This window comes from Aulonocara stuartgranti (assembly GCF_965226115.1).
Source record: "Aulonocara stuartgranti genome assembly, chromosome: 8".
In the NCBI taxonomy this organism is placed as follows: domain Eukaryota; kingdom Metazoa; phylum Chordata; class Actinopteri; order Cichliformes; family Cichlidae; genus Aulonocara; species Aulonocara stuartgranti.
The window spans coordinates 18,006,030-18,024,798 of NC_138959.1; the positions used below are offsets into that span (position 1 = coordinate 18,006,030).

General features: G+C 42.1%; 1 protein-coding gene across 2 annotated transcripts in view; it reads right to left on the reverse strand.

Annotated features, from left to right (window-relative positions):
* capn15 (calpain 15) overlaps positions 1-18,261 on the reverse strand; it is a 44,732-nt gene extending 26,471 nt beyond the window's left edge. Inside the window, exon 1 of one of the 2 annotated variants that reach the window (XM_082544506.1) lies at positions 17,956-18,261. Coding sequence is in view for 1 of the 2 variants with exons in the window: in XM_082544505.1 (XP_082400631.1) it covers positions 13,659-13,837 (179 nt within the window). In the remaining variant the exon portion in view is untranslated. Of the gene's footprint in view, positions 1-13,658; positions 14,655-17,955 lie in introns of those variants that run through there. The other variant, XM_082544505.1, reaches the window with a different exon arrangement.
* Between the last annotated feature and the right edge of the window lie 508 nt (positions 18,262-18,769).

Here is an 18,769-nt window from a genome sequence, read left to right on the forward strand (position 1 = left end):
TTCTAATTGGGCAAATGAATCATAATTAAAAGTAATCTAAAACACCTGACAATTTATTAGCTTTAAAAATAGCCCAAATAAAAAAGGGAGAACTCCAGGTGCATATCAAGCAAACCAGGAAGACAGCTGCTCTACAGTCACAGGATTGCAAGCTCTAGGTTGGGGTAGGGGTTTGGCACTTAATTGTGACGCCAAACAAACACCACACCCACAGTGTGTAGCAGGTAGCAGTAAGTGTACTGGAAACAATGGTAACACAGGACAACCTTTAGCCAAAACATGAGAACCAATGACCTTAAACTCAGTAGTGCAATTGCTAAAGTCCCCACCAATGCACCCACAAAGTGGACTGGATAAATGACTGTCAAGGCAGGTGAAAAACAGACAAACAGCTGGGCATACAGAAGTTATAGTGAGATCTGAGACTCGATGTAAAACAAACTTTTTCTATAAAAGCATATTCTGATAATTCCTTGTTGCTGACACGGCAGTTTGGAGTGCCTGGGTCCTGCTCCTCTCCCCTGAAGTGCCATGTGTCACGGCCAGCCAACTGCCTTTAGTTCAACTTCATTAAACCTTTCAAATCAAGCGAATCCCCAGATCCCAGGGGGACCTCTTACAGACGACCTCTTGCTCCCAGCGCAATGTCTGTTCCTCTTGTCATCCCTTCTCCCAGAGGTAAAGAGGGAAATGACAAGCAGGAAGAAATGTGAACGTGTTACTTTAGTTGTCTCTTGAGTGTGTGGGTCCTCGCTGCTTGGTTGTATGCTTGCATGAATGCAGGCATCTAGCTATATTTATCCATAGATGCAGCACTGCTGCTAGTTTTATTGTCCACCTACATTTGTGTGTTTTCTCAGGATAGCAAAACTATAGAAGCAGAAGCAAATAGTAGCCTTTAGCACCCCTGAAGTCCACACTGTAAGGAGTAAATTCAGCCTTCTAATGATAAACAAAACATAGAACACACTTTTTCTTTAAAAGCACACAAACGCTTTTATCACTGCATTTATCTGCAATGTCTTCATGGCTGCTCTGCAATATTAAGTGCCCTTCTAGCCACTAACAAAAAAGGGGTGCCAATGAAGTAATGTTCATTGAGTAATAATATTAAGGACATAACTGACATTGTTCATCTAACCACAAAAAAAAGAAAAAAAGAAAATAAAGGTCTGTGGTGTGTCCTGAGACTACAGCCCTGTCTCCGCACCTTCAGCAGCTATGCTAAAAGTAGTTGAATTAAGTGGCAGCACTGTGCCAGCTGGGATGGCACATGTTTACATCATGTTTGGCTCTCTAAAGGTCTGCGTATCTGAGTGCCGCAAACATCAATGACGACAACAAGTGTCAACACCTCATGTTTGATGACAGATTCTACCCTGTGGACATTTATAACTGTCAGGCCTCTTTCATCTACAGCAAGAGAACAAAGTTGCAGTGTCAGCCACGTGGAGAATTTGTCAAAGCAATTGATGTGGTTCTCACTGGAGCACAGGGATCACAGATTCATTATATTTCCATCTTTAGCTGACACCATGAAAGCTTTTTATTAAAGTGATCAGCCTCAAGGATTTTTTAAAATTATCTTATTGATACTAGTTATAAGCAGCGGTATTTACCTCTCACCCAGTACGGTGTGATGAACAACTATAACCTCTCAATTGGGGTTCTCAATGCATTTTGACTGTACTATGTGCACACCCAGTACAGTACTTTTCAAAAGTTTTGAGCTACCCTTCACTTATTGCATATTCAAACACACATGGAAATACTATATATAAATCAAAATCAGAGTTTGTACAATTCTAAGAAGCACCTTTATTCTTCAACCAAGTCTGAACTTTCTTAGTCAAGCTTTTGTTTTTTTTAGTAGTCTTCAGGAATAGTTCTCCAGACTTCTTGAAGGACAATCAAAGCTCTTCTTTGGATGTTTCTGCCTTTTGTTCTGTTCTCTGTCCAGATGATCCCTCACTGCTTCAATAATGCTGAAGTCTGGGCTCTGGGGAGGCCGATCCATGACTCATGTGTTTTTCCATCCAGGTATGATGTTATTGTACTGGTAGTTTGTTTGGGATCATGGTCAAGCTGTTGTCAATTGAGATACTTTCCCGATGGAAATTGAATTGTTGTTCAAAATCTGATAGTCCTTCAGTGTGTTCATAATTGAATCAGTTTTGACGGGATCCCCAACACCACTGGGTAAAATGCAGCCCCAAACCATGACAGAGCCTCCGCCATGTTGTACAAATAAGTGGAGACACTCACCAGTTGTACAAACTGACAATAATTTAAGCCAAATTTTCAAATCTTTATTTTTTAAAGGCCGGCTACCTTTTCTTTTGCCCACCACTTGTGCAGTTTCCCCAAATCATTTAAGGACACATTTTGTGGCACACAATTTCAGCTCTTTCAATAAACACCTTGTTGGTGCAAAAATACTATTACATGCCTATCAATTTGTGTTCTCTTTGGCTTTTTTGTACAGGTGACAAGAGACATTAAGAGTTTCAATATTAACAGGAACCTATAAAAAGTACTCCTGTAGCATTTGAGGACTTTCGATCAGAGGTCATGTTCAGAGCTGTTCAAACATAAATGAAACCAGGATTCCTGTAACTCTGCAATGTAAGAGGAAGAATGATTCACAGGCCTGGAGAACTACGGCTTAACCCATTTTTTTAAAACATTTAAATAAAGTCTGGCTGCTTGGAAACAAACTATATAAAGAATTGAGGGGTGGGTCAAGACTTGCACAGGACTATATGTACAATACATGCGTGCAGCAGAGGATGAAGTACTATAGCCTGTGATCCCTGGACCATACTTAAAAGGATGTTTTTAATGTACATGTTCCAGTCACTAACAAAAGTGTGCAGCACGCACACACATACACACAGACACATGCACACACCTTTTGTCCTTGGCCCTGTGCTCACTGGAGCTGGTCTAAAAGTGCCCACTTCAGCTCCTCTGTGTCGCAGACCTGGGCAGTCAGCCAGTAGCTTACACTGAAGAGGAAGAGAATAGAAGAGCACCCTCACCTCTAGAAAGCCTATCTTTCTGCAATGAGGCCCTCAATGAAGCCTGCTGCCCATAAAGTGGTTTCTCTGAAACTGGAATTTCACTTAAGTAAAAACATCTATAACCCTGCGGTGATTTCTCAACACTTCACTGGGTGTCAGACAATCAAAGTTTCAGCAGACTGTTATAAAGAGTACAAGTCTAAAATGTCTTAGTGGAAAATGAGCAAGTCTGTAATATTGCATAAAAAGAGTAAATTAACTTCCACAACTCAGGTGTCTACAAGGAAGTCTTCAGGGTTTAGATAAGAGTACCTACAAACAGCAAACATAGTCAAGATGATCAGTATCTACAGCACCCTGGATACAAGAGATGTCAGAAAGGCTTTAAGAAATGCTACAAAATCACTGATAACTGTGTCTAAGGCCACCTATGGCTCTGGCTACTTGGATTCATTATACATACTGAACTCTAATGCGAGATCAAACGAGGGGAATCTTGCCAGTCTCTCCCTGCCTCGCTGTGAGACATTTGGCCTTTGTGCGACAGTCATTAGCACTGCCTTTCCAAGGTTGGCCCCGAGCCCAGGGCCTGAGGGGAAGGTGTGGAATCGCCACTGGCCATTAGAGGCGCAGTGCTCCTGATTTACTCATTCAACACAAACATAAGCATGGCCACAAAAAAAAAAAAAGAAAAAAAAAAGGATGTTATCAGCACAGAAACTGTGGCTGCTGTTGGTAGCCTAGCTCCTTAATGACTGACCACTTTAACATTTTAATTTTTGCATTTGTAGTACTCACCGTATTTGTCTTATAGTACAGTGTCAGTTCTTCTGTACAGTGCAGGCATTGTGATTTTTATTCTTATCTAAAAACGTGCCAAAAATGTCAGCTTCCCACAATTCAAGCATTTAACCTGCTGTCTAATAAATGAAGTCTGACACAGGACCGAGCAGAAATATAAAGCGAGTCAGTCAGCACTTCAGAGATATTAAATGACAGATGGCCTGTCAGTTACCGTAGCGCAAGTGTCATTCAGGCTCTATGACAGTTTGTCTAGCTGAGCTTGAAGTTTTTTTGCAAAACACACGTTTCCTCAAAGCCTTGACAACAAACATTAACTAACTACGCAGCAACTATACAGAATCCCATGACCTCAACATAATGTTTACTCAAAATTCTTGCTGCCTGCCTGAGTGCCAGCTGATACGTTTCTTATCATGTGCGTGCACTTGGGACATATATCTGAAAGGAACATACCGAGTCAGCTCTCTGGTATGAAAACATACTTGGCAGACAAAACGCAGACTCCAGCTGTAGGTTGGTGTCGGTACATTTGTGTGCAGCTTGTAGTGAAACACTGATCCAGTGAATATCAAATAGAGTTGGCTGCCTGCGAGCCAATTTGATTTTGTTAAAGTGAAGGAATTTTTCTATCAAATCTATCTAAGCTGAGCTCAGTTTCTGAATGAGGTGAAGCAAACTTGCTCCGCTGTGGGGTGCTCCTATTTAATAATGTATCCAAATGCATACACTGCTGGTTCGAGCCTGCCAGTACACCTTACACGCCTGTCTGACGGGAAGAATTGTAAATGTAGCTGCTGCTCTTACACAGCATGCAAGACAACAGAGAAACAGTGTGAGAAAAATCTTGCAAATTTAGTGTCTCACATTTAAATTCAGGTAGCACGACGCAGCTGCCTAATTTAACATTTTCATACAATCGCTTTAATTTTCGGCACTTAATTACTCATTCACTTAAATCAGAGCATTTAACATCGTTAGGACTCGTTTTTGAAATTTTGCTTGCAATCAGTGAATTTCTACTTGTGCTTTTTCTACTTGATGTGTCCAAGTAGGAATTGCTGGCCTCTAACTTTGATCAACTGTGCTCAACTTCAAACTCAGCAGATTCGTTATCACTTTTTCAGGTATGTAAACTCTGGACTCTGACTCTTAAGGATGTGATTTCCAGGATGTGTGTGACCATGGACTGAATGAGTTTAGATATTAACAGGTCATCATAACCGAAGCGCCTGTAGCATTTACGTTCATGGTTGTTGCTCAAACATAAATAAAACCTGTTCCTGTAACTGTGCAGTATATGAGGAAGAGCAATGCAACACAAGTGACTAATAACAGACTAGTGTGCACTACTACAAAAAAAAAAAAAAAAAAATGAAAATAATCTTCTTTTTTTTTTTTGACTGGAAATTAGAACCAAAAGCAGCACAGTGTGAGAGTGTTTGCATAATTTGTTTACTCTGGAATATAGTATTCCTGGGAAGACTAACTTTGTAGTGACAGCTCTAGCTCTGTGCATGCAAAGTAGCACCGCATGACCCATATCAGTGAGGATATTAGCCATTTGCTGATCCACTGGTATTGGCATTTATAAACGGCCAATAAATGAAAATTAAGAAATAAAAGAAGAGACTGAAAAAACACCCTTCAAAAATATTACGAGTGTTGACGATGCATAGCTTATCCACCAGGGGGCACTCTGCAACATCACAGTTGGCAACATGCCAGCTGAGTAGGGTCTGAGGCTAGACAAGTAAATAAATAACTTGACATGACAAATTTGTTTCTGGGATTGAAATTCTGATATTTTAAAATATCAGAATCAGTTTTGAAAATCTGATATTTCAGTCAGGATCCTCAAAGTACAGATTTTTCAAACTTGCAAAAAAGTGTTCTTTAACAGTGTGCTTTAGTAAAAAGGCATTTATAGTGTATTAAGGGCCACAAGAATTCTGCATTATTTTTAAGTTACCTGTTAGATCACTGCACTAAACATGTTAGTGTAACTGAGCTCTTTTCAGACTTTACTTCCTGTGGTGAAAGCTGGCCAAAGACGTAAGCCGAGAATCCCGACAAAAACAAAACATGAAAACATCCAAGCAATGATGGAATCAAGAACAACCAGACTTTCCAAATACTTCAAGTGTTTGTTATTGTAATTTACTGTGTGCCATTACTCACAAATATGTTTAAAAACAACAAAAAAAACTTTCAGTTTCAGCTTTTGATGCCTGCGCTGCACACAAAACACACCCTTTTGCCCCAAGTAATCATCCACCAAACCTCCAAGGCTATGATGGGAAAACCCTGGCTCAGTGAGCCACACAGTAGTAGAAGGTGCGACCTAGCCAGTCAGCCAGTGAAACCTGCTCCTTCAGTGCTGTTGGAAGCTCTTCCTCCTACAGCGCAGGACAACATGGGTGTGTCCATCGACAGTTTCTAGTAAACGTAGTTGAGTTTTTAATTCCATACTTTGAGAATATGCTGCAACTGACTATTTGCATTGTTATTAAACCCCAATAATTCATGCTTAATCATCCAGGTAAGTAAATCCCAAAAGGTTGGTTCTGTTCATTTGGACCAAGTGTTTTCAGTGGGAGAAACAATTCATCCAAGTGACTTCTTCAGTCTCAGCTGACTGCAGGTTTTCCTAACCCTATAAACAATACATTTGCACAATGACTGAAACTAGCCCACTGAATGAACAATGGGGCAGTGAGGAGCTCACCGCTGAAAACACTATGTCCAGATGAACAGAATCAACCTTTTGGGACATTCTGGACTGTTTTTTGTATACTATGTCACAATACTTTAAACCCTGTAACACCAAATTGTGTCATTTCTGATGGAAGTCTCAAAAACTACATCATGTTTGATTTTTATTCCCTCCAAAAACCCAAATTAATTGCACTATAATTTTTTGGATAATAAATTGCCAAAAAATACTGGATGTAAAATATGATACAAACTAAAATCTATATAAAATTTTTTAATTTAATTTCTTTTTATAATTATTTTTAAACACTCAATTTATAAAAAAAGAAAGCAAAAACAACAAACTTGAATTTCCTGGTAATTTTTTCATGGTTCAGGCTTTACAGGGTTAAAGTCAATTTCTCTCATTTTACAGTGTAATTCAAAGTAAAAGCATCAATCAATAACTCAATATAAATGTCTCCATCGATAGTTCAATATCAGGGCTTCCTTGCACTAACATGAGGTCTGTTAAACCTAATAAATGATCAATAATGCAAATAATTAAGGCTACAGTGCAGTCCGGTGTGTTATACTTTTTTAAATTGCCAAAGCTTATTTTCCCACAGGATTAAACTCCTATGATAAGGTCCGTCGAATGTAAACAATCTCCACAGTTGTTTTACTTTCTTGGAAACCAGTTTTATTACAACGCAAGTTTATCAGGAATGACTTTAATAGGCCATGTAAGCCTGGATGTCTCAGGAGAGCGTGACTGTTTTGAACTGCAAGACAGGCTCCAGATGTAGCTCCCACACAAACACACTCAAAGTGAGGCTTCTCTGGTGGTAAATATTCAGATGGGTTTTTTTTTTTTTTTTTTGAGTGAGCGCAGGGAGAGAAGTGGAAATATAGAAACTTAAAACTTATATAATGTTAGAAAAAAAGTCTTGGTTGCTGTGCACTTGAAGATGAACAGATAGATGTTTTTAAAGTAGAAGAGAAAATGGGGGTGATTTTCATAACTGTCAGCAGGGTTTCAGAGCCCTGGCATTCCTATTTGTACTTTTTATATTATTTTTTTTTACCTCTTACATGCAAACAGTACTGGCAGGCAGTAGGAGTGGCAACTCTTCTTCGACAGCACAGAGCTTTTTATTGGAGAGAAAAAAAGAGAGACCTATCAGACACCAATATGTCCTTGGATCAGACGAGCTGTAAAAATGGATAATGAAAGCTGAAACATTCTGCTGCTTCTGAACACACCCTGTGTGCTGTGACGGGGATTAGATCAGCACTTTTACACCATCTCTGCCACACTCGAGAAAACCGAGAATTTATTTTAACCCCCATCAGTAATGAATGCAGCCTGCCTGTAACAGTCTCACAGACAGGAACTTTTTGACTTTATTAAAGTACTTTTCTCACTTACAAGACTAGAGTACGTGTTCCTCCTTAAAAAAAAAAATAAAGATACATTTCTGTTACGTGGAAGTTCTTTCTGTTTTCTGAAGAAACTGATGAGTCAGGGTCACCGATTAACAGGAACCTGTTTTTTTTCCTACATGACAGGTAATTCTGTGATGAATATGACTCACTCACATCAACCCTTATGGGTTTTTTTGCAGAGATAAGCCATTAAGTGATACTTGTTTGCAGTAATCTAGAGCACCAGCAGTTAAAAAGAAACTTGGTGACGTGATACAAAGGATTGGAGACAGCAAAGCCTTAATCACACGGGACAATAGAAATATAATTCAGAAAGTTTTAATTAAGTCTTTCCAAGACTTCTTGAGATAGAACATTAAGATGGGCAATTTTAAGATGTTGACAGTGGTACAAAGACTCATACCAGACGAGCTCTTTTGAGAAATTGCCCTTAGGCAGCCAGAAAGTACGGGAGAAACTATACACTGAGAGAAACTTTAAAAATTAAACACACATTCCCTTGTTATGAAACCTAAATATTATTGGAAGCTTTACACAATATAACCTTTGCTTCTAAACAGAGTAAATCAGTGTGTGAATTTCTGATCAGTTTCAACATTTGTATTCTCACTTTTTAGTTCACACTACTTATGATGAAGGACTCAAACCATATATGTATTATCACACTGATTTAAGAACTACCAATCACTTCTGCAAATACCAGTGAGAAAGGAAAAAATGGAGAAAAGGAATGAAACTATAACAGCGGCTTCTGACCTCTCGCTGTGCCCTCGGTGAATATTTCACGACCAGCGCTCGTTTTTTGATGGGTGAATCTGTCAGCGGTGGAGACAGCTTCAGACATTTGAATCTTTAAACAGAGGAAACTGTCTGACTGGGTTGCAACAGACATCAGTAATGGAGCAAAGCGAGCGCAAGCAGGAAGCTAGCAGGAAGCTCCAGAATCAGAGAGGAAGAAGGGAAAGAGATGGCAGGGGCACAGAGCCAATCTGAAGTTCCTGGGGGCACCCAAATCTGAAGGGGCCGAGGACACTGCTGACGCAGCTGTGCCTTGAGCCCGGGGGCAACTTCTAAAACAGTTCCACCCCTGTTACTGCGACACAAATCTAACCCGGGAAAGCAGACCAGCAAAAACCACCTGCCACGGGAAAGCACTAGTTTCTACGTGAAACCATTAACATTAACGTGAATTATACCCTTTCTCCATAGGTGTAATTCAGCAGCAGCAGAGTTTTCGTTCTGTGCGAGACAGACAGGTTATTATGTGCCGTCTTATCTTGGGCCCAGTGGAATTAGGTTACTGAACATATGCTACACATTTCCATGGCAACAAGAGTGGGGAAATCTGGAATCATGTCATTTGCAGAGCCAACGGGCGTTTTTGTTTTTTTTCCTCCTCCTTCTTTTCCCCTGCTGCATCCCTGCACTGTTTTCCACAGAAAGCCACGCTGTGAGACAACGCTTCCATGCCAAGTCTATTCTGGTTGGGGACTGTCCTGACGCGGCCCTGTCTCCATCAGATGAGGCAACGGCAAGGGAGAGAACAGGCTGAAATAATTCAGACATAAACGCGGCCAGCGACCATGCTTGTTGAGCCCAAGTGGACCTGTTTTAATCCAATTAAAGAGAGCACAGCCAGTGGAACGCGGTCGCAATAAACGCCGTCATCCATCATGCTGGGACAGCAGAGACTGGGAGCAACTCTGCAGAGAGCAGACACCGACCTTAGGGCCCCCGTAATGCGACGTGTAACGTAGGATGCTAGGAGTATGCGGCTGAAATGCAATGAAGCAGTCACATTTGTGACTTCACACTATAAGCACTGTGATAAAACTTAACTGCGCTGCCGTAATTACAATAGCGTCATGACTGAGATTCCAAAGTTGCATAACACTGGCTTCCTTTATAACATTCATCTTATCTGAAGACAAGCAGTCACATTAACAGAGTGTGCATTTCTCTCCTGTATATTTGTGAGTTTGCTGGCTCGCTAAATCGCTTTGGAGAATGACCTGAAAAGTAACAACGTAAGAAATTCAAAAATAAATAAATAAACTGAAACACAGGCATGTAAACTTTCACACTTTTGGCGTGAGACACCTTTTCTCAGTCTTTTTCACACTGCCACATGAATCTCTCGCAACAAATAAGAGGAAGTCTCAAAGCTGACGCTTTACCCAAAAATCTTTTTCTTTTTTCTTAAGTTCGGCACCACACTTGTACATAAACAGCACAGAGAGCACAAAAGACACAGTTTGTGCCCCATTAAGCTGCCGGAGGCACACACAAAACCCCTCTCCAAAAGTCATTAAACTCTTCTCATATATGTTCAGTTTTTCCTTCATTTACTTTACTCTGAAATCTCAGATCCATTACAGATGTGAAAATACTAGCTTACTTACTCAAGCATTTTTACTGCAGTAACGAGTAGGTTATAGACCAGAGTAAAGATGTAAATGTCCGGTTTGCCAAAAAAATAAGAGGAGCTGGAAAAATGTGTTAATTCCAGCTGTTTACAAAAGCCTATTTTCTTTTTTTCCTTTTTTTTTTTTTAAATACCTCCAGCATCAGAAAGCCTTAGAATCCTTCCATGTGCGCTTAGAAGGAAGAGAGTTGTACACAGTTACACACTGGACAACAGTCATAACCTCATAGATTGGGATCTAAAGTCACGTACACATATGGTGGATGCTTCAGGCTGTGATGCCTGGGTAAGAATGTGTACACACATATTTACAACCCAATCGTGTGTCAGTCAATAGTTTCCTTCACTCTCATTGGTAGCTGCTTGATTGATTGATTGGTAATTTATTTCAACATGTGAACAATATACAAGTACATTTAGAAAAGAAAACAAGAGAGAGAAAAAATACTATACAAATTACAATGAGTAGCCTAAAGTTTGAGAAGAGTTTGTAGACAGCCCTTAAACAGAGTAATTTTGTGTATTTCACGTCAGACAGTTGAGCTTATTCTGCAGAGGTGCATGGATATCAACCTGCATGGAAAGAAGGCTGCGGGTGCTGGCACAGCTAATGTTAGACACACTCAGCAGACTGATCAGTGTACAATTTCATGCACTGGGCTGAACGCCACATTTCACATTCAAGCCGCATTTAAAAACAATCTGATTATCGAAGAATGTGATTAAGAGACTCTAAATCCAAATGCAGAGACAACACTTAACCACATTGCTAAAAGTGTGCTAAAATGTTTCTGTCTTCTGGCTTGTTTTCTTACTTTCATCCAAGTCACTTAGTCTGACATTTTTTTCCTCACATTTAATGATTAGTATATTAGTCCCAAAGACTATCAATAGATCTGTTTCCTATACCCTCTTCAATTATCAAATTAGCTACCAATTTACAGCTGCCATGTTAAGATGCATGTGTACCTAATGCAGTAAGTGTCACTTGACGCGCCATCAGATCTCAAACAGTTTATAACATCATGTGGCTACTGTGGCTAGTTCTGTCACCCTCACTGAATTTGAGCTGTGAGCCACATTAACGTCTGAACGACAGAACGCCACTGCTTTAAAGGATTAATGAAGCCAGCAATGCTATTAAATGTCCCATTTTGGGAGTGTGCACAAGTGCACTTATGTTGCACATCTCTGTGTGATAAGTGGGCTGTTATCATGAGTGAACCTTCACAGCTGAGGTGCTGAATCAAGGCACACAAAAACACTTCCCAAAGTCAATGGGGTTTACTGCTGGACGCAAACAAACTGAAATTACTCAAGGACAAGTCTGTTCATGCAATCTCCAAGGTAGAGGGAAAAAAGAAAGAAAAAGGAGGGAAAGAAAATGGTTTATAGGGCAATATATTAGAGAATAAAGCGTAAGAGAATTGCTGAAGTTTAGCTGGGCTCATGGTGTACTGTTGTTTCTATATTTCATGCTCTGTCACAGCTCAGCAAAGCTTGCCTAACGTTGTTAGGCTCACACAGTGGTGTGTACATGGACAAAAGACTGAGTGAACATGAGAGAGAGGGTGAGTGGGGTAGATGAGAGAGCACGTTCAAGTGGTACGGCAATGTCTTTCTAAAACATCTATTGTCTGTGTGTGTGTGTGTGTGTGTGTGTGTGTGTGTGTCCCTCCATGCCTTCCAGCAGCAGACAGAAACGGACTGCATGCACTCGACTGACTGAGAGTGTAGTCTGATTGGTGCTGAAGGCACAGTCTTGTTGCTACAGAGATGCACAAACAAAAGATTCTGCTGAATGAAAAGCAAATAAACTGTATGATGTCAAACTACACTGACAGTACGAGCCAGATTTAAGTTTTAATCATGAATTCAGCAATATTTACGGAGCCATGCTCGAGCCTGGGCATTGAAAAACACGCCTGGTTCCTTATCTTGGCCTACAACACTCACAAAAGAGAGCCTACATCTCCAGACTTCTGCTTCATGGTTAAATAAAACAAAACAAACAAAAAAAAGAAACAAAAAAACCCCAAGAGAACCTTGAAACAATAAGACAAGGAAGCCTTGACAGACTTAACTGTTAAACGTGGAGCAACTGCAAGCAAAGCATCGACAGCAGTGGGCAGGAATCAAGAAAGATGAAAGCCCAACTGGAGACTGATTGCTGAATAAATAATGACATCCATTGTGGGGAAATGTGATCGGCCTCTCTGAAAATCAATAACTAACAACCAGACCATGATGCCCTGAGTGACTCAGCAACAACTTCAATACACTGCAGACGGTCGATATCAACTGCCTGTTCTTGTTCCGGGAGACATGACCTAAAAAAAAAAAAAAATTTAAAAAAAGAGGGAAAAAAAGGCAGGAGGAAAACTGGAAACACTTCTAAATAGGTTTCTGTGAGGGCGGTTGGGAAGATCAGGCTTTGGAAGAAAGTCAGTCAAAACTGCCAGATGTGCGGCACATTCAAAGCTTCTCACAAACTCCTGTGTGCCGCTGTTCTGACAGCGAATCAGAGATTCAGAAGGCACACACCAGAACAATGGATTAATGCAGCCTTTCTTGCAGATGCACTGAGTGAATCTATCTTATTCATACAAAAAGGAATAGCGTTGTCTCTTCCACAAAGGAGTTTGTTCAGCTACACATAAACCTTTCTCAACCCAAAACTCTGAAAAATCTGTGTTTTACTCTGAAAACTCACAGCTATGTTTGACGGGCAAACTGAGTTGCCTCTAAAACACAGAAAGGGTTATTTTGTGGGTCAACAAATAGATATCCATGATCACACTAAATTCATATTTTAATTAATCCTTTGGCAGGGTTTCATTGCATTGGTTTCACTGAGCCTAGGTCATTCCATCTGCCCATTCAGTCCCCTCTGCCCTGCCTCATTTGCAGCACATACTGTACAGCCGAGCTAGGAGGAGGTGGGATTTTGTTTGACAAATCCGGCTTAGTCAGATTTTGGGTGCATCATAGAAAAACATCAAAATGCAGGCTTTGATTAGATAAGCTTTGATGAGACAGTGGATTTGATCCATAGCTGAGGGGTTAGCGAATCCTCAGTAAGCGTTTCTGTAAGACTATAAAAGAGAGCGCAGCACATTTCTTAAGCCAACAACGCAAATGAGCAGCATCACTCAATTGCAAAAATTAAATACCTCTTTAAGGCTGCCATTAACTGCCCCCGACCCGACCCGAGTGTGCTCAATGTGAGAGAAGTGCTTGATTGGTTAGACAGCGCTGCCCCTTACCTGCGCTCTCGATGAGGCAACGGCTGCTGCTGCTGCCGTGTGATGAAGGTGGTACCCCACACGGGGCTGCTGTGGCTGTTCCTGAGCCAGCCCACAGGGGGTGACGAAGGGTAGGGGGTACTTCGAAAGCCATGGTCCGACTCGGTCTCTGCAGTGAGAGACGAGGCTGAACTCCCCATCACCACGGAGATAAGAAGTTAGTTTCTAAATGTTGTTTTTTCTGTTTTGGGGGTTTTCTTTCTTTGTATTTCCCTAAAGCACCAAATATGACAAGGGATCCACTGTTGCACCCAGTTGGGCACACAGGAAGCCTTCAGAAGAACACAAACAACCCTTATCATGTGGTCTTTGCTTCCCGTTGGCAATTTTCAGCTACGAATATGAAGAATTTCCTCCTTCAAATAACACCAAGGATCCCTCTGGGAAAGAAAGTATTTATAACAAAAAAAGAAAAGAAAAAAAAACAGCAACAGGATGGCAAATAGAAAAAAGAAGAAGAAGGGTACTCAAATGAGTTTAACTTGCAGGTGGCCAAGTATCCACAACAGGGTGGAAGTTCTCAATTCAAACAGTAAATTGAGGCAAGAAGCGGCGATTCCAATGGAACAGCTGGCGTCACAGAGGAGAAAATACAATTTTCTCACAGCAAAGCCTTGTAATTCTCCCTTTTGTAGACTTTAAGCTTGTAACACTCTGCACCAAGTCTTCCATAGTGCCACTCATAATTCCTTGCGTGTTCATTCTCACACATCTCCCCAGCCTGTGCAGCAAAAGTCTTGTGCTGCTTCCTCTTCCTTTCACACATGCTCGGAAAAATGTCTCAAAAAAAAGGAAAAGGAAAACGTGTGCACGTAAAAGTGTTCACTGTCTTAAAACTTTGCAGCAACAAAACCAGACACCTCCAAAAAGTGTTACGTTTAAGATAAACTCACAAAAGGACACCAAGATGACCCCACTGTCCATGAAGTTAGCTGATAATGTTGCAGATTAGTAGTGGCACAGATGATGTTGTAGAAGGGGGGGGGGGGGGGGAAGAGTCACACAAAAGTTATTTGCAAGAAGGAAATCAATGCATTGCATTTCGTGGGAGCAGTGTTGGCAACACTACAAGTATGCAAATAGCCAAGTGTCCCCTTGCAGACATTCAGTCTGACTAACAGCTGCTGTGGAGGTTTACCAGTAAAACAGCCCAGCTGCATTTCTCTCACAGGAGAAAACATAATGTTTGAAAGCGTGAGGAAGGGCCATTTCACACAGATCAATTCGGAAATGTGCAGAATCCCTGCACTTCATGTGAATTAAATCTCAAAGCAACACCGGCCACAGCACGAACATGTTTACAACTCAGTTTCAACTTTTGAGCAATATCCAAGTAAACACCCGAGAGCAATGCTCCGTGTCATGCTGCGGTGCTGTGCCAGCACAAGGACTGGAGATGATCCTAGATTCTTCTGTCTGAGAGTCACAGCTTAATTTCTGTCTGATCCCACAGCCTAGGCAGGCCACTTCAGTTCATCATCTTGCGCTCGGATTTATGCGGGGTTGCCAGTTTGTCATAGCAGGTCTATGCATGCGAAGCGACACAGGGAAAGGAGTATCCCCACAGCCACGGCGTCAGAGACTAACTACATTTGCATGGGTGATTTTAGGAGTATCGACAGTTTGTAAACACCCCGGTGCTCCCTGGTCTGCTTGAGCTTTGATAGGCATCAAGTATTAGCTGATCGCTGTGCCCACGGGTCGCTCGCATGGGATCGGATCCGTAGTTTGGCTTTACGGGTTCGGTGAACGTCACACTAAAAACACACGCGTATGTGAGCTTTCAACTAAGTCCTGTTAGCATAACTGCAAAGCGTTACTCATTTGAAAAAGAAAGAAAAAAGGTGATCAGTTTCCACAGCGGTACACAGGGCCATGGAGAGTAATGTGCATGAAGCAGGAAGCGATCCGCAGGCTTTGGGAGAAGCGTGAATACCCGAAGATGTTTCGTTCGTCCAGGCAGGAGAAAGAAGAAGAAGGAGCACTCGGTCGCAAATTTCACCATCTTCCGCCGGCTCCACTCCTGCGTGCGCTCATCTCATATTTCCAGCGTTTGGGATGTTAGTCGCTGAGCCTCGCTGCCTTACATCAGGAGACATCCTCGCCCCGGTCCCGTTATCGCCTTGGATGTGAGCTTGTTCGCAGTGTAAAAGCCGCTCCTCCCCATAATGCTTCTACATCTGGGTCCCGCTACGCGTTCCCAGCCTCCCATGCTCCCGTTGTGTATTTTTCCATGTTTTAAGTCTCCCTCACTGATAGCCTGAGCGCAGTGGACGAGGATGCAATCTCCTCCAGCGGATTACTGGAGTGTCGGTAGAGCGCAGGCGCACTGGCCCTGGCGAGCAGAGCAAAGCTGGAAGGCTGCGTTCAAGAGATTTAAATAAACCCCAGTAGAGTCCAAGCTTTAGAGGTCTCGCTCATTATTGTGAATAGGAGCGACGTTAGTAATGAGTGTGTACGGCAGCACAGGGGCAAGATGAGGCATGCCAGCCGTAGGAGAGCACGAGAATAAGAACAATACACACTGTTACAGCTGTCTAGCCTAAATGTTATGTGTTTTTCTGTTGGTTTCCGGAGACAGATTTCTCCTTTGGTCACTTGCAGGCAGAGCACTGAAGGGTTAAAGCAGAAGACAGCGGTGACTGCAACACTCATCACTGCTCAACTGTCCCTGCACATTACTGAGATAAGCCTTCAAACTTCCCCCACTGCTCTCTTCCACTTCATGTAACTTTGCTGCCCTCATTCCTGATCCCTTCCTCTATCTTTGAACTCAGTGTTCACCAGCAAAATACACACATGAAAACACAGGAGTGGCCAGAACATTAACAGGCTCAAACCACATCTTTTTTTTTTTTTTGCTTTTTCTCCATTTTCTTCTTTAATAAAGTTAAGTCTACCTGAGCTACAGATCGTGGAGAGACTGACTGCATGGCCAATTATCTGTCTGGACCTCAGCTTTTTGTAACTGCAAGGGTGTAATCTTCATGACTCCTCAGTGGAATGTGTAAAGACAAACTGGTTTGTCTGGAAATGTTCCAATTACAATTCCAGTGAACAAGCAAGCCTACAGTATGTAATGCAGCTGCTGATGTAGACTCAAGTCCAAGCTCGACACCGGAGGGTGTTGCTCAAGACCAACTGCTTCTCGCGGAAAGACGTAAACAGGGAGCTTACTGTATTAGTAATACAATTCCATTTCCAAAAATGAAACGCTGCTTACACAACAACACTGGAGTGGTTTCACTTAAGCTCACTGAGTCACACTGACTGAGACAGGAGAAATCATCATCACTGTAGTACTGTAATAGATAGATGGGTTACTAAAGAGTGCAGATCTGGCAAAAAAGAGAGGGAGAGGGAGAAAGAGAGAGAGAAGGGGTAAGAGAGGAAGGAGTCAAGGGACTGCAACCCTTTGTTATGGGTGCACCTGTCCAAGCACCACCTGTTCCACTGCAAGTCAGCACCAACAGCTGACACAGTTAGTGCCAGAGAGCGAGAGACAGAGACAGGGGTGAGAGAGATTAGGTTTCATTTCTAATCTCCAGGGACCCACTGGGAAAAAAAGGGGGAAAGGAGGTGGGATGTGAGCTGATTTTCACAGTACATTGTAAACTGTCATTTCTACACAAACCCAGCGTGTTCGGGCTGACACTATATTTACTCCCACCAGTGAACAAAGCACAGCAGGAATAATTAACCCTTCATGATCATTCCAGGTATAAAAACAAAACACCTTTTATTGACACTCTAACGACAAAACTTCAGACTATTGCCACAGTCCAGGCCTCAAGACACACACACACATTCGTAATATTGTCCAACCAGCTGGAGTGCCCACGAGCAAGTTAATGTGTACCCCAGGCTGCAGTATGTCTGGTTCCTGCCTTATCTCCCTCCCCTAACCCTGCTGCCCCAAGCAGGCAGGGTTAAAGAACAAATGTCAGCGCTGTTATGGGGACTTAATGTCTCTCCTTGTGAGGTGAGGTGAATAAACTCCGACTGTTAAATACACGGGGCTCTCTCACATAATCAATCTATTTGTGTCCAAAGTGTAAGCCTGCCAGCTCTGTCACTAAAGCAGCCAGACGAAAACTCTGAACAATCCCATTGAGACGAGGACACAGCCGCCTGCTGCTACTGCCGGGGGGAACCTTACACACAAAGACACTCTTATTCTCAAATTTGGCCGACATTACCGACCCTCCCTGACATTACCCCACTTGGTGAAGTACTCTCAGGCACCGGTTGTTCTTACCTCGTTTCGGCTGAAGAGGAATTATTCCCGTTTTCAGTCGTCTGTACGTTAACTTTTCACAGCCATGGAAACGGTAAGTTCTCCCCCGGTTTTGTTCTTCACTCGCCGAGCTTCCCGGTCGTTAGTCAGCTCCCAGCTCTCTGCCGTCGACTCATACCTAACATATCTGTGTCAAACACGCGTATGTGCGCTTATTTCCACTCCGTCGTGTATTATCGATACTGATGCGACCGCGTCGGTTTACCTCAAACAGCTCGGAGAGGAAGGAGGGGGGAATTCTAAAGAGCAAACAGCGATCAAGTCGTACGCTAAATACGTACCAAGGGCTGTTATCTAAAGCTAACCGCAAGTAAAATTACGTAAGAAGAAAAGGAGAATGCCAAAATGGAAAACTCCATTTCCCGTGATTAACGCGGATCTTTCAACAAGGATATCCGGGTACGGTCACCGTCGCCTAATGCAAATATGTAATAAAGATATATTTAATGACTCGCTAAAGCGAGTTTACGCAGAACCTTTAAGATTTCGTGTTTTTCTTTCATTTTTTCTAGCTTATACTGTACAAAGGTCCTTCTTATGATAAATGGTTCATTTTAATCTTATTAGTCTCGAAACCAGCTAGCGGCACTATATCGCCATCCAGTGGTCAATGGTATGAACCACATCTGAAATTATTGTTTCGGACCGTCGGTAGAAGCCACCCAGGCCAGGGAGGCTAATATTGCAATGCAAAAGATATGATCTTCAGCTTTACAGGCATAGCATTCTGACCACTGCCAAATGAGTGAGTAACACTGATTATCTCTTCAGTATC